At 41.2% G+C, this 16,701-nt stretch overlaps 1 protein-coding gene across 2 annotated transcripts in view; it reads right to left on the bottom strand.

The window, feature by feature from the left end:
- Positions 1-16,701, bottom strand: part of SPTLC1 (serine palmitoyltransferase long chain base subunit 1) — a 73,342-nt gene that overhangs the window by 46,124 nt on the left and 10,517 nt on the right. For both annotated transcript variants that reach the window (XM_060015107.1, XM_060015108.1), the window contains exons 4-5: positions 663-756; positions 20-92 (exon numbers count right to left, since the gene is read on the bottom strand). In XM_060015107.1, coding sequence (XP_059871090.1) covers positions 20-92; positions 663-756 — 167 coding nt within the window. The remainder of the gene's footprint in view (positions 1-19; positions 93-662; positions 757-16,701) is intronic.

Raw genomic sequence — 16,701 nt, forward strand, 5'->3', positions numbered from 1 at the left:
AATATGACAGAAAACATACCAAATGTGCCATAAAATCCTCTAGGTCCACAAGTTCCCACACCATACTTCTTTAGAGATGCCAAAGCTGCTGCCTTTGTGAAAGTAAAAAAAAAAATTAGACTGTAATAATATATCTTTAACAGTTTAAAAATGACATTTCCTATTCTTTAACCCACACAGCTCCCCAGTACCCTGGCTTTTCCTTTCTTAGTACTAAGACAATTCTAACAGGATATAAAGAAAAGAGGGATGGGAAGACTTAGGTATACGACTTAAAACATGGAAAAGTTATATTAGCTTGATCAATGAAACCTGGTTAACTCAATGCATTCGTACTTTCTGGCATTTGTGGGCACAGGTCTTTCCTCAAAAAATGTTTACTGGCCCACAATCCCAACAGGAGATGAAGCAATTTCCTAGACACATCTCCAACTATTACCTGGGTCTGGTTCATATAGTTCTCTGGTTGTCACCCAGCACTAAGCCACATTAGGACACTCTTGCCTCCCTTTGTTGAAAACTAGGTTACAGCTCTGTCACTAAAGAGTAAAGAGTAAGTACTTACACAGCCCCTTCTGATATTCTGCATTTGTCTCTTATTTTATGTCCAGATGCTTATGTCAGTCATGTTATCTGTCCACTTCAGCATATGTGCTACTTACCTTGAGCCTAGGGTTATCCAACAATCCAAGAAAATTGAATGAGGCAAAGTTTATACATTCTTTTCCATTCACCACAATGTTATGGCTTGGAGGGCTGGGGAAAGAGACAGGAGTGGTATACTTCAGCAGTCATTCTTGTTACAGGACACACATTATCAGCTGTCCAGAAGAGGGAAGGTGACAGGACACACAAGTGTTGTCATTCTACTCTATTTGCCTTCTGGCCTCCTAGCTCTCTTTTTATTCTTAAAAAGTAAAATTAGACAATAGTATATTAAAAATCAGATACTCGGTCATCAATTCTACTCTTAATAGGCCACCTAGTAGTACTTAAATAAAAAAAATTGAGCTAGAATTCCAAGATGAATAGATGAATGGCAAACCGTTGCTTTAGTTTTAAAACTCACTTAAGAAAGAAGTTGCTAAATAAAGTACCTGGAATGAGACAAACAGGGAGAAAATATAAAAAGATCAAGATCAAAGGTATGAAGAGGCAGAGCAAGTAACAATCTTACAGTTAAGTGGTTTAAAAATACATGTTACTAGGACTTCCCCCATGGTCCAGTGGGTAAGACTCTGCGTTCGCAATGCAGGGGGCCTGGGTTTGATCCTTGGTGGGGAACTAGATCACACATGCATGCTGCAACTAAGAAGTCCGCATGCAGCAACTAAGACCTGGCGCAGCCAAAATAAATAAATAAATAACTATAAATAAATATTAAAAAAAAATTACATGTTATCTACAGGAAGCCACCAAAAGAATAAGTGAGCTCTGTTCCCAATTTCTCAAGTTAATGCTGGAATACCATTTAAAAGGAATCCCCCTCATCCCAAAAGGGGGGAAAACAGAGTGGCCAGTTGCACAGGAGAAGCATGGATTGAGTTCAGCTGAGACAAGAGATGGGCTCTTGAGGAGACAACCTATTATGTCCTCTGCTGACAAATACTCTAGCTTTAAGTCATGCTTCAAAAACACTGGCCAGAGCTTCCCTGGTAGTGCAGTGGTTGAGAATCTGCCTGCTAATGCAGAGGACAGGGGTTCGAGCCCTGGTCTGGGAAGATCCCACATGCCGCGGAGCAACTAGGCCCGTGAGCCACAACTACTGAGCCTGTGCGTCTGGAGCCTGTGCTCCACAGCAAGAGAGGCCGCGATAGTGAGAGGCCTGCACACCACGATGAAGAGTGGCCCCAGCTTGCCACAACTAGAGAAAGCCCTCGCACAGAAACGAAGACCCAACACAGCCAAAAATAAATAAATAAATAAGTAAACCAAAAAAAAAAAAAAAAAACACTGGCCAAACTATGGGACATGAGCTATTAAAGGGTTGTGAGATCAGTTTACTTAGTCACAGCCAGCCTATTTCACCTAAAGTAAACCATAAGAATAGAATGGAATGGAAATGCACCAACAGGGCCAGGGAAAGGACAGTGGCACATAACTGTTCTACACATGCATTGCTCTGTGCACTGGGCTGCTCTGTAAAATGCACTGTGGTCAGAAAAGATTGGGAAACACCACTTTCACTAGTATGTTTTAACAGAACTGGTTTTCTATGAGAAAAATAACGAAAGATGCTGGGAAACCAGGGAAGGAAAAGAATGACTACTTGAAGTAAATTCACAAAAGCAGATGAACTCGTACAAGACTCGGTGAAAAGGACATGGTTGTGGAGTCAGGCAGATCCCATCAGTATTATGGCTACTGACCACTTCAGAAACTCAGAGACGTTACCTGGCCTGCATAAGCCTCAGTTTCATTTCTCAACTTGTTCATTATAAGAGGTGTTCATCATATTTTCTTCTTTTTTCCCCTATTGCTTCAAGAGCTTCTTCTCTTTCAAATAATCCACTGTGTTATTTAGCTTCCCACTTCCCAGGACTTCTTTAGTTTCATAAGTCCTCCCTGATGTGGAGGTGTTGGCACCCACAAAAAGATGAAAAAACAAAATATCCATGTAGACAAGTCTGTACTAACGGTTGCTGCTGTGAAAGTTGAGGCCATTCTACAAAAACTGTGACACACAGAGAAATCAAACTACCAGGAATAAGTACACCCAAAGGCCCTGACCAGTCGATAAGCTGCCAGCATGATGTAGGGATGTAGACATCTTGTTTCTGCCTAGCACATGGGGCAGGAAAGGAAAACAGTTTCCATGAGAACTGGAAGGCTCACACCTGTGCCCCATGCAGGCTTGCAGCAGTAAGCCAGACAGGGCACTTAACACAGGAATTCTGGAGCTGAAGACACTTCAAAGTTCCTCACAGAAGCAAATAAAACCGATACAGAAAGACATCTTCACAACAAGGCTTCAGAAGAGTCAAGGGAGGGAAAATAAAACCCTTCCAGTCAAAACCCACAACCACACTATTACTGAGAGTCAGTAATTACATAAGTGAACTTAGAAATAGGACAATGGTGCTTTACCAGAAAGAAAAAAATACTACAGAGCCCCATTAACAACAGGTTTGGCACTTGAGGGAGAACAGACAAACGGACGAATGAAAGAATCCAGAACTCAAGAAAATTGTGTATACAGGAACACCTCAGAGATACTCCGGGGTCGGTTCCAGACCACCACAATGAAGCAAGTATAGCAATCGAGAGAACCACATGAAGTTTTTGGTTTCCCAGTGCATATAAAAGTTATGTTTACACCATACTGTAGTCTATTAAGTGTACAGCAGCATTATGTCTAAAAAACAATGTACACACCTTAATTAAAAAATAATTTATTGGGACTTCCCTGGTGGTGCAGCGGTTAAGAATGCGCCTGCCAATGCAGAGGACACAGGTTTGATCCCTGGTCTGGGAAGATCCCACATGCCACGGAGCAACTAAGCCCGTGCTCCACAACTACTGAGCCTGCGCTCTAGAGCCTTCAAGCCACAACTACTGAGCCCATGCACTGCAATTACTGAAGCTGCATGCTCTAGGGCCCGTGTGCTGCAACTACTGAGCCCACGTGCTGCAACTACTGAAGCCTGTGTGCCTAGAGCCCGTGCTCTGCAACAACAGAAGCCACCACAGCAAGAAGCCTGTGCACCACAACGAAGAGTAGTCCCTGCTTGCCACAACTAGAGAAAGCCCGTGTGCACCAATGAAGGCCCAACACAGCCAAAAATAAATAAATAATAATTTATTGCATTGGGAGTGGCCAAGATGGCAGACTAGGAAGACCCTGAGCTCACCTCCTCCCATGGGCACACCAAAATTACGACTATTTACAGAGCAGCTATTGATGAGAATGACCTGAAGACTAGCAGACAAGATCTTCCACAACTAAAGATAGAAGGAATCACAATGAGATGGGTAGGTGAGGTGGAGACATGGTATAGTCAAGACCCATACCCGCAGGTAGGTGATCCACAAATGGGAGAATAATTACAATTACAGAGGTCATTCCCAAGGAGTGAGGGGTCTGAGCCCCACAAGAGGTTCCCCAGCCTGGGTGTCCTGCACCCGGAAGATGAACCCCCAGAACATTTGCGTTTTTTTTTAAATTTATTATTTATTTACTTATTTTATTTATTTTTGGCTGCACCGGGTCTTAGTTGAGGCATGCGGGATCTTCATTGAGGCACACGGGATTTTTCGTTGTGGCACGTGGGCTTCTCTCTAGTTGTGATGTGCAGGTTTTCTCTTCTCTAGTTGAGGCATGCAGGCTCTGGGGTGTGTGGGCTCTGTAGTTGTGGCACAGGGGTTCCAGAGTGCGTGGGCTCTGTAGTTGGCAGCACATGGGCTCTCTAGTTGAGGCATGTGGGCTTGGTGTAGTTGTGGTGTGTGGGCTTAGTTGCAACACTGCATGTGGGATCTTAGTTCCCTGACCAGAGATTGAACCTGGGTCCCCTGCATTGTAAGGTGGATTCTTACTGGACCACCTGGGAAGTGCCAAACATTTGGTTTTGAAGGTCAGTGGAGCTTCCTCTTGGGACAGCCAGAGAGCTGTGGGAAATAGAGACTCTACTCTTAAAGGCTGCACACAAAATCTCAAACACTCCAGTATCCAAGGGCAGAAGTAATATGAAAGGAGCCTGGGTCAGACCTGCTCGCTGATCTTAGAGAGCCTCCCAGAGAGGCAGGAGGCAAATGGGACTCATCCTGGGGACACAGACACTGGCAGCAGCCACTTTTGGGAGATTATCATACCATGGCAACACTGGTATTGGCGAGTGCCATTTTTGAATCCTCACTCTAGCTTATTAGCACTGAAACTGATCCTTGCCTACCAGCTAGTCAGCACCAGTACTGGGAAACACCAGGCCAAGGAGCCAGCTGGGCCGGGACACAGTCCCACTCACCAACAGGCAGGCTATCATAGGACCCCCTGAGCCCCAGGCAATCCAGGACTAGCCCTGCCCACAAACACTAGGCCAACACTAGCTCTGGGACCCCTGGCCCTACAGCCAGCTACTTTGTGACCTGGGCCCACCCACCAGCTGCTTGGCACCAGGACTGGGACTCCCCTGGCCATGCAGCCAGCCATGCCAGGATCTGGGCATGCCTACCAGGGGCCAGCAACTTCTGCACAAGGCAGGGTCTGGCAACCAACTGGACCAAGGGCCAACCATGGCTACCAAGCACCCATAGTAGTTAGTCAGCACACCAAAACAGAAAGACTCGCTCAGCACACACACAGGGCACACTCGGAGCACGTAGCTCTGGTGACCAGAGGGAAGTGTGCTGTTGCAAGTTTAAAGCAATATAAGACTACCTCAGGAAACAAGAAAAAGTTCAAATAAACAACCTAACCTTACACTTAAAGGAGCTACAAAAAGAACAAGTAAATCTCAAAGTTGGTAGAAGGAATGAAATAATAAATATTGGAGCAGAAATAAATGAAATAAGAGACTAAAAAACAATAGAAAAGATCAATGAAGTTAAGAGTTGGTTCTATGAAAAGACAAACAAAATTAATAAACCTTTAGCAAGACTCATCAAGAAAAAACAGGGTCCAAATCAATAAATCAGAAATGAAAAAAGAAGTTACAGACACTGCAGAAATATAATGGACCATAAGAAATTACTATGAACAACTAAACGCCAAAAAATAGACAACCTAGGAGAAATGGACAAATTCCTAGAAATGTACAACCTCCCAAGACTGAATCAGGAAGAAGTAGAAAATATGAACAGACCAATTACCAGTAATAAAACTGAATCAGTAATAAAAACTCCCAACAAACAAAAGCCCAGGACCAGAGGGCTTCACAGGTGAATTTTTCCAAACCTTTAAAGAAGGGTTAAGACCTATCCTTCTTAAACTATTCCAAAAAAACAGAGGAGGAAGGAATGTTTCTGAAATCATTCTACAAGGCCAGCATCACCCTGATACCCAAACCAGTGATATCACAAAAAAAGAACATTACAGGCCAATATCACTGATGAACATAGATGCAAAACTCCTCAACAAAATATCAGCAAACTGAATTTAACAATACATTAAAAGGATCATACACCATGATAAAATGGGATTATCCCAAGGATGCAGGGATGGTTCAATATCTGAAAATCTATCAACGTGATACATCACAATAACAAACTGAAGAATACAAATCATGAACACCTCAGTAAGGATAAAGACAAAATCTCTGACAAAATTCAACAATCAGTTATGACAAAACCTCTCAACAAAGTGGGTATAGAGGGAACATATCTCAACATAATAAAGGCCACATATGACAAGCCCATAGCTAACATACTAAATGGTGAAAAGCTGAAAGCATTACCTCTAAGATTTAGAACAAGACAAGGATGGGCAGGGTATCTGAATAGATATTTTTCCAAAGAAAACATACAGATGGCCAATAGGCACATGAAAAGATGCTCAAGATCACTAACCATCAGGGAAATGAAAATCAAGACCACAATGAAATACCACCTCACACCTGTCTAAATAGCTATCATCAAAAAGACCACAAATAGCAAATGTTGGCAAGGAAGCGAAGAAAAGGGAACCCTCATGCACTATTCATGGGAATGTAAATTGGTGCAGCCACTATGGAGGACAGTATGGAAACTCTGTAAAAAATTAAAAATAGAACTATCATACAATCCAGCAATTCTACCCCTGGGTATTTACCCAAAGAAAACAAAAACACTCGTTAGAAAATATTCTTGCACCCCTATGTTCATTTCAGTATTATTTACAATAGCCAAGATGGGGTAGCAATATCTGAGTGCCCATCGATATATGTACGGAAAAAGATTTGCTATATATGCATGATGTGTTGTGTGTTATTAAGTGAGTCATGGATATGAAATGTACAGTGTGGGGAATATAGTTACTAATTACTGTAATATCTTTGTATGGTAACTAGACTCATCAGGGTAATCATTCTGAAATGTACAAAAATATAAAATCACCATGTAGTGTGCCAGGAACTAACAGTGTTTTAAGTCAACTATACTTCAAAAAGAAACGAATAAACAGCATTTTCAGTCAATTATACTTCAAAAGGAAAAGAACTAACAGTGTTTTAAGTCAATTATACTTCAAAAAGAAACGAATAAACTCATAGGAAAAGAGATCACATCTATGGTTACCAGAGGCAGGGTGAGGGGAGGGGGAACAGGATGAAGGTCAAAAGGCACAAACTCTCAGTTATAAGATAAATAAGTACCGGTGATACAATGTACATCATGACAAATATAATTAATGCTGCCGTTAAATTATGTATGAAGATTGTTGAGAGTAAATTCTAAGAGTTTTTATCACAAGGAAAAAAATTTTTTCTATTTAATTTTGTATCTAAATGAGATGATGGATATTCACTAAACTTAATGTGGTAATCATTTCATGATGTGTTTAAGTCAAATAATTATGCTGCACACCTTAAATTTATACAATGCTATATGTCAATTATATCTCAATAAAACAAAAAATTTTTTTTTCTAATTTTAAAAATTTTATTTATTTTCTAACATTTTTATTGGAGTATAATTGCTTTACAATGGTGTTAGTTTCTGCTTTATAACACAGTGAATCAGCTATACATATACATATATCCCCATATCTCCTCCTTCTTGTGTCTCCCTCCCAACCCCACCCCTCTAGGTGGTCACAAAGCAGCGAGCTGATCTCCCTGTGCTATGCAGCTGCTTCCCACTAGCAATCTATTTTACATTTAGTAGTGTATATATGTCCATGCCACTCTCTCACTTCGTCCCAGCTTACCCTTCCCCCTCCCCATGTCCTCAAGTCCATTCTCTACATCTGCATCTTTATTCCTGTCCTGCCCCTAGGTTCTTCAGAACCTTTTTTTTTTTTTAAGATTCCATATATATGTGTTAGGATATGGTATTTGTTTTTCTCTTTCTGACTTACTTCACTGTGTATGACAGCCTCTAGGTCCATCCACCTCACTACAAATAACTCAATTTCGTTTCTTTTTATGGCTGAGTAATATTCCATTGTATATATTTGCCACATCTTCATCCATTCATCTATTGATGGACACTTTGGTTGCTTCCATGTCCTGGCTATTGTAAATAGAGCTGCAAAGAACACTGAAACATGACTCTTTGAATTATGATTTTCTCAGGGTATATGCCCAGTAGTGGGACTGTTGGGTCGTATGGTAGTTCTATGTGTAGTTTTTTAAGGAACCTCCATACTGTTCTCCATAGTGGCTGTATCAATTTACATTCCCACCAACAGTGCAAGAGGGTTCCCTTTTCTCCACACCCCCTCCAGCATTTATTGTTTGTAGAATTTTTGACGATGGCTATTCTGACTGGTGTGAGGTGATACCTCATTGTAGTTTTCATTTGTATTTCTCTAATGACTAGTGATGTTGAGCATCCTTTCATGTAACTATTGGCAATCTGTATATCTTCTTTGGAGAAATGTCTATTTAGGGCTTCTGCCCATTTTTGGATTGGGTGGTTTGCTTTTTTGATATTAAGCTGCATGAGCTGCTTGTAAATTTTGGAGATTAATCCTCTGTCAGTTGCTTCATTTGCAAATATTTTCTCCCCTTCTGAGGGTTGTCTTTTGGTCTTGTTTATGGTTTCCTTTGCTGTTCAAAAGCTTTGAAGTTTCATTAGGTCCCATTTGTTTATTTTTGTTTTTATTTCCCTCTCTCTAGGAGGTGGGTCAAAAGGATCTTGCTGTGATTTATGTCAGAGTGTTCTGCCTATGTTTTCCTATAAGAGTCTTACAGTGTCTGGCCTTACATTTAGGTCTTTAATCCATTTTGATATTATTTTTGTGAATTGTGTTAGGGACTGTTCTGATTTCATTCTCTTACATGTAGCTGCCCGGTTTACCCAGCATCACTTATTGAAGAGGCCTTCTTTTCTCCATTGTATATTCTTGCCTCCTTTATCAAAAATAAGGTGACCATATGTGGTGGGTTTATCTCTGGGCTTTCTATCCTGTTCCACTGATCTATATTTCTGTTTTTGTGCCATTACCATACTGTCTTGATTACTGTAGCTTTGTAGTATACGCTATAGTCCAGGAGCCTGATTCCTCCAGCTCCGATTTTCTTACTCAAGATTGCTTTGGCTATTCAGGGTCTTTTGCGTTTCCATACAAATTGTAAAATTTTTTGTCCTAGTTCTGTGAAAAATGCCATTGAGTTTGATACGGATTGCAATGAATCTGTAGATTGCTTTGGGTAGTACAGTCATTTTCACAAAGTTGATTCTTCCAATCCAAGAATATGGTATATTTCTTCATCTGTTTGTATTATCTTTAACTTCTTTCATCAGTGTCTTACAGTTTTCTGCATACAGGTCTTTTGTCTCCTTAGGTAGGTTTATTCCCAGGTATTTTATTCTTTTTTTGCAATGGCAAATGGGAGTGTTTTCTTAATTTCTCTTTCAGATTTTCATCATTAGTGTATAGGAATGGAAGAGATTTCTGTGCATTAATTTTGTGTCCTGCTACTTTACCAAATTCATTGATTAGGTCTAGTAGTTTTCTGGTAGCATCTTTAGGATTCTCTATGTATACTATCATGTCATCTGCAAACAGTGACACCTTTACTTCTTCTTTTCCTATTTGGACTCCTTTTATTTGTTTTTCTTCTCTGACTGCTGTGGCTAAAACTTCCAAAACTATGCTGAATAATAGTGGTGAGAGTGGGGCTTCCCTGGTGGCCCAGTGGTTGAGAGTCCACCCGCCAATGCAGGGGACACGGGTTCATGCCCCGGTCCGGGAAGATCCTACATGCTGTGGAGTGGCTAGGCCCGTGAGCCTTGGCCGCTGAGCCTGCGTGTCCGGAGCCTGTGCTCCGCAACGGAAGAGGCCACAACAGTGAGAGGCCCGCGAACTGCAAAAAAAAAAAAAAAAAATAGTGGTGAGAGTGGACAACCTTGTCTTGTTCCCGACCTTACAGGAAATGGTTTCAGTTTTTCACCACTGAGAACGATGTTGGCTGTGGGTTTGTCATATATGGCCTTTATTATGTTGAGGAAAGTTCCCTCTATGCCTACTTTCTGCAGGGTTTTTATCATAAATGGGTGTTGAATTTTGTCAAGATTTTTCTACATCTATTGAGATGATCATATGGTTTTCCTCCTTCAATGTGTTAATATGGTTTATCACATTGATTTGGGTATACTGAAGAATCCCTGCAATCCTAGGATAAACCCCACTTGATCATGGTGTATGATCGTTTTAATGTGCTGTTGGATTCTGTTTCCTAGTATTCTGTTGAGGATTTTTGCATCTATGTTCATCAGTGATATTGGCCTGTAGTTTTCTTTCTGATATCTTTGTCTGGTTTTGGTACCAGGGTGATGGTGGTCTTGTAGAATAGTTTGGGAGTGCTCCTCCCTCTGCTATATTTTGGAAGAGTTTGAGGATAGCTGTTAGCTCTTCTCTAAATGTCTGATGGAGCTTGCCTGTGAAGCCATCTGGTCCTGGGCTTTTGTTTGTTGGAAGATTTTTAATCACAGTTTCAATTTCAGTGCTTGTGATTAGTCTGTTTATATTTTCTATTTCTTCCTGGTTCAGTCTCATAAGGTTGTGCTTTTCTAAGAATTTGTCCATTTCTTCCAGGTTGTCCATTTTATTGGCATATAGCTGCTTGTAGTCATCTCTCATGATCCTTTGTATTTCTGCAGTGTCAGCTGTTATTTCTCCTTTTCATTTCTAATTCTATTGATTTGTCTTCTCCCTTTTTTTCTTGATGAGTCTGGCTAATGGTTTATCTATTTTGTTTATCTTCTCAAAGAACCAGCTTTTAGTTTTATTGATCTTTGCTATTGTGTCCTTCATTTCTTTTTCGTTTATTTCTGATCTGATCTTTATGATTTCTTTCCTTCTGTTAACTTTGGGGTTTTTTTGTTCTTCTTTCTCTAACTGCTTTAGGTGTAAGGTTAGGTTGTTTATTTTAGGTGTTTCTTGTTTCTTGAGGTATGAAGAAACAAGAAACATTACTATATTGCTATAAACTTCCCTCTTAGAACTGCTTTTGCTGCATCCCACAGATTTTGCATCATTGTGTCTCCATTATCATTTGTTTCTAGGTATCTTTTTATTTCCTCTTTGATTTATTCAGTGATCTGTTGGTTATTTAGTAGTGTATTGTTTAGCCTCCATGTGTTTGTAGTTTTTATAGATTTTTTCCTGTAATTGATATCTAGTCTCATAGCATTGTGGTCGGAAAAGATACTTGATATGATTTCAGTTTTCTTAAATTTACGAAGGCTAGACACAAGATACGATCTATCCTGTAAAATGTTCCATGAGCACTTGAGAAGTAAGTGTATTCTGTTGTGTTTTGATGGCAAGTTCTATATCAATTAAGTCCACCTTGTTTAATGTATCATTTAAAGCTTGTGTTTATTTTCATTTTGGATGATCTGTCTATTGGTGAAAGTGGGGTGTTAAAGTCCCCTACTATGATCGTGTTACTGTCGATTTCCCTTTTCACGTCTGTTAGCATTTGCCTATGTATTGAGGTGGGTGCATAAATATTTACAATTGTTATATCTTCTTCTTGGATTGACCCCTTGATCTTTATGTAGTGTCCTTCTTTGTCTCTTGTAATAGTCTTTATTTTAAAGTCTACTTTGTGTGACACGAGAATTGCTACTCCAGCTTTCTTTCGATTTCCATTTGCATGGAATATCTTTTTACATCCCCTCACTTTCAGCCTGTATGTGTCCCTAGGTCTGAAGTGGGTCTCTTGTAGACAGTATATATACAGGTATTGTTTGTGTATCCATTCAGCCAGTCTATGACTTTTGGATGGAGCATTTAATCCATTCACATTTAAGGTAGTTATTGATACGTATGTTCCTATTGCCATTTTCTTAATTGTTTTGGGTTTGTTATGGTAGGTCTTTTCCTTCTCTTGTATTTCCTGCCTAGAGAAGTTCCTTTAGCATCTGTTGTAAAGCTGGTTTGGTGGTGCTGAATTCTCTTAGCTTTTGCTTGTCTGTAAAGGTTTTAATTTCTCCGTTGAATCTGAATGAGATCCTTGCTGGGTAGAGTAATCTTCATTGTGGATTTTTCCCTTTCATCATTTTAAATATGTTCTGTCACTCCCTTCTGGCTTGCAGAGTTTCTGCTGAAAGATCAGCTGTTAACCTTATGGGGATTCCCTTGTATGTTATTTGTTGTTTTTCCCTTGCTGCTTTTAATATTTTTTCTTTGTATTTAATTTTTGATAGTTTGATTAATATGTGTCTTGGTGTGTTTCTCCTTGGATTTATCCTGTATGGGACTCTCTGTACTTCCTGGACTTGACTGACAATTTCCTTTCCCATATTAGGGAAATTTTCAAATATAATCCCTTCAAATATTTTCTCAGTCCCCTTCTTTTTAACTTCTTCTTCTGGGACCCCTATAATTTGAATGTTGGTGCCTTTAATGTTGTCCGAGAGGTCTCTGAGCCTGTCCTCAATTCTTTTCATTATTTTTTCTTTATTCTGCTCCGCGGTAGTTATTTCCACTATTTTATCTTCCAGGTCACTTATCCGTTCTTCTGCCTCAGTTTTTCTGCTATTGATTCCTTCTAGAGAATTTTTAATGTCATTTATTGTGTTGTTCATCATTGTTTGCTCTTTACTTCTTCTAGGTCCTTGGTAAACATTTCTTGTATTTTCTCCATTCTATTTCCAAGATGTTGGATCATATTTACTATCATTACTCTGAATTTTTCAGGTAGACTGCCTAGTTCCTCTTCATTTGTTTGGTCTGGTGGGTTTTTACTTTGCTCCTTCATCTGCTGTGTGTTTCTCTGTCTTTTCATTTTGCTTAACTTACTGTGTTTGGGGTCTCCTTTTCACAGCCTGCAGGTCCATAGTTCCTGTTGTTTCTGGTGTCTGCCCCCAGTGGGTAAGGCTGGTTCCATGGGTTGTGTAGGCTTCCTGGTGGAGGGGACTGGTGCCTGTGTTCCGGTGGATGAGGCTGGATCCTGTCTTTCTGGTGGGCAGGACCACGTCCGGTGGTATGTTTTGGGGTGTCTGTGACCTTATTATGATTTTAGGCAGCCTCTCTAATGGGTGGGGTTGTGTTCCTGTCTTGCTAGTTGTTTGGCATAGGGTGTCCAGCACTGTAGCTTGCTAGTCACTGAGTGGAGCTGGGTCTTAGCACTGAGATGGAGATCTCTGGGAGAGCTTTCGCTGTTTGATATTATGTGGAGCCAGGAGGTCTTTGGTGGACCAATGTCCTGAACTCGGCTCTCCCACCTCAGAGGCACAGGCCCGACACACGGCCGGAGCACCAAGACCCTGTCAGCCATACGGCTCAGAAGAAAAGGGAGAAAAAAAGGGAAAAAAAACGTTATTAAAAAAATATTAAAAATTAAAAAAATTAAAAATAATAAAAAAATGAAAGAGAGCAACCAAACCAAAAAAGAAAACCACCAATGATAACAAGCACTAAAAACTATAATAAAAGGAAAACAAACAAAAAAATAAAAAATGGACAGCTGGAACCCTAGGACAAATGATAAAAGCAAAGATATACAGAAAAAATTACACAAAGTCCACCACCTGAATTCTATGATGATCTATTATTCGGTATTCCAGAGATGCAGGGTACATTAAGTTGATTGTGGAGATTTAATCTGCTGCTCCTGAGGCTGCTGGGAGAGATTTCCTTTCCTCTTCTTTGTTCGCACAGCTCCCAGGGTTTAGCTTTGGATTTGGCCCCGCCTCTGCATGTAGGTCACCTGAGGGTGTCTGTTCTTTGCTTAGACAGGACGGGGTAAAGTAGCAGCTGATTAGGGGGCTCTGGCTCACTCATGCCGGGGGGACGGAGGGGTATGGAATGCGGGGCGAGCCTGAGGTGACAGAGGCCAGCATGCTGTTGCAACAGGCTGAGGCGCACTGTGTGTTCTCCCGGGGTAGTTGTCCCTGGATCACAGGGCCCTGGCACTGGCGGGCTGCACAGGCTCCTGGGAGGGAAGGTGTTGATAGTAACGTGTGCTTGCACACAGGCTTCTTGGTGGCTGCAGCAGCAGCCTTAGCATCTCATGCCCATCTCTGATGTCCACGCTGACAGCCGCGGCTCGTGCCCGTCTCTGCAGCTTGTTTAGGTGGTGCTCTGAATCCCCTCTCCTCACGCTCCCCGAAACAATGGTCTCTTGCCTCTTAGGCAGTTCCAGACTTTTTCCTGGACTCCCTCCCAACTGTGGCGCACTAGCCCCCTTCAGGCTGTGTTCACGCTGCCAACCTTAGTCCTCTCCCTGGGATCTGACCTCCTAAGCCAGATCCTCAGCTCCCAGCCCCCACCCGCCCAGGCGCGTGAGCGGACAAGCCTCTCAGTGCTGCTCTCAACCTCTAAGTGCTGGTTGGCACCGATCCTCTGTGTGGGAATCTCTCCACTTTGCTCTCTGCACCCCTGTTGCTGCACTCTCCTCCGTGGCTCCAAAGCTTCCTCCCCGCCACCCACTGTCTCCATCAGTGAAGGGTCTTCCTAGTGTGTGGAAACTTTCCCGCCTTCACAGCTCCCTCCCAGAGATGCATGTCCCGTCCCTATTCTTTTGTCTCTGTTTTTTCTTTTGCCCTACCCAGGTACGTGGGGAGTTTCTTGCCTTTTGGGAGGTCTGAGGTCTTCTGCCAGCATTCAGTAGGTGTTCTGTAGGGGATGTTCCACATGTACATGTATTTCTGATGTATCTGTGGGGAGGAAGGTGATCTCCACATCTTCCTCCTCCACCATCTTGAAGGTCTTCCTTTTTTCTAATTTTTAAAAGATACTTTATTGCTAACAAATGATAACCATCTTCTGACAACACAGGGTTGCCAGAAACCTTTAATTTGTAAAAAGTGCAGTATCTATGGGAGTGCAATAAAGTGAAGTGCAATAAAATGAGGTGTGCCTATATATAAATATATGGCAAATGACATCAGTTGCCCCCACTAACTACTAAGTTACACATATTTCTTTCTCTATGGAGAAAAATAAAATTGAATTACCATATTCAAAGATGAATTCCACACATATTAAAAAAAAACTAAAAAGTATTTTGGAACAGAGGAAAATTTAGAAGGTCTTCGTGACCTTGGAATAGGAAATGATTTCTAAAACAAGTATGCAAACACACAAACCATGAGGCGAAAATGGATGAATATGACCAAGTCCAAATTTAGAATTCTGGTTCAATGAAGATACCAAAGACAAAATTAACAGACAGGTGATAAAGAGATTTACTAGATTTCATGAATCTAAGATGGCATCGACTGTATTTTATCTATCACTAAGGAGGAAAGACACAGCCAAGTAAAATGCAATGATGCAGGGACTTCCCTGGTGGTGCAGTGGTTAAGAATCTGCCCACCAATGCAGGGTACATGGGTTCAAGCCCTGGTCCAGGAAGATCCCACATGCCACAGAGCAGCTAAGCCCATATGCCACAATCACTGAGCCTGCGCTCTAGAGACCATAAGCCACAACTACTGAGCCCGTGTGGGATAACTACTGAAGCCTGCGTGCCTAGAGCCTATGCGCCACGATGAGAAGCCACTGCAATGAGAAGCCCATGCACTGCTACGAAGAGTAGCCCCCACTCGCCGCAACTAGAGAAAAGCATGCATGCAGCAATGAAGACGCAACACAGCCAAAAATGAAAAAAATAAAATAAAATGCAATGATGTTTTCTTATCATTTATATTTTAGTTCATATTTAATGAAAGGGCTATCTTGACACAGATTTTTGTCATTCTACTTTTGTATCTATGAAAAGAAAAATATAAGCAAGATCAATCAGGTAAGACATTCATAACTTCTAGTCAGCAGTTCTGTCTGCTCTCTGCTACGTAATGGATACCATGGGTATTCATACTCCCTGCTAACATATTCTGCTCCCTGCTGACAGAAGGATCCTGGCATTGCTTAGGAGGATGCTCTGCTATCACCTCTGGGATTACTTGACAAGTCAGTATCACCCATTCTCTAAGTTTGATGCTGGAACTTTCCTACTGGACTAAACTCTTAGTTTCATCTTTATGCAGTTGAATCACGTTTCTAGAAAGTAAACTGTTATTACCCAAAGGCAGTAGGAGTTTGACAAAGGAATGTTCAAAGCCTTAGTCCCAGTAGCCTCTGTTCAACTGTCTGGAGGAATCTGGCCATTTCTCCTTCCATCAGCTGATTTACTTACAAGCAGTGCACAAAACTCAACTGAGGTGCTGGCAGTAAGCATAGCCATGACCAAGTTCATCAGTGTGCAAGAAATGATACCCTCACCTGCTCCCAGCTGACAATGACTCTCAGCAGCTGTAAGATTCATACATGTTTCAGAGATCTTAAAATCGGAAAAAAAAAGTTTCTTAGACTCATTGTAATAGACTACTACTCAAAAACTGACCAAGGATTAAAAGCTACACAATACTGGGGACTCTTGATAATCGAAAGATAGACTGGGAATCAAGGAGAAGAAGAACTAAAAGATATGAAGAGGCATTCACAGGGGGAAAAACCCCAGCAGCTAATAATAAGTAGATCAAATGATACTTAAAGGCTCAAATAATCAGAGAAATGCAAAATAAAACAATGTTACCAAACACAGCTGTGGGAAACTGAACGCTCATATACTAACTCAGGAGAATCACAATGTAGGAAAGTCCCAAAGG

The sequence above is a fragment of the Delphinus delphis genome, chromosome 6, assembly GCF_949987515.2.
Source record: "Delphinus delphis chromosome 6, mDelDel1.2, whole genome shotgun sequence".
Taxonomy (NCBI): domain Eukaryota; kingdom Metazoa; phylum Chordata; class Mammalia; order Artiodactyla; family Delphinidae; genus Delphinus; species Delphinus delphis.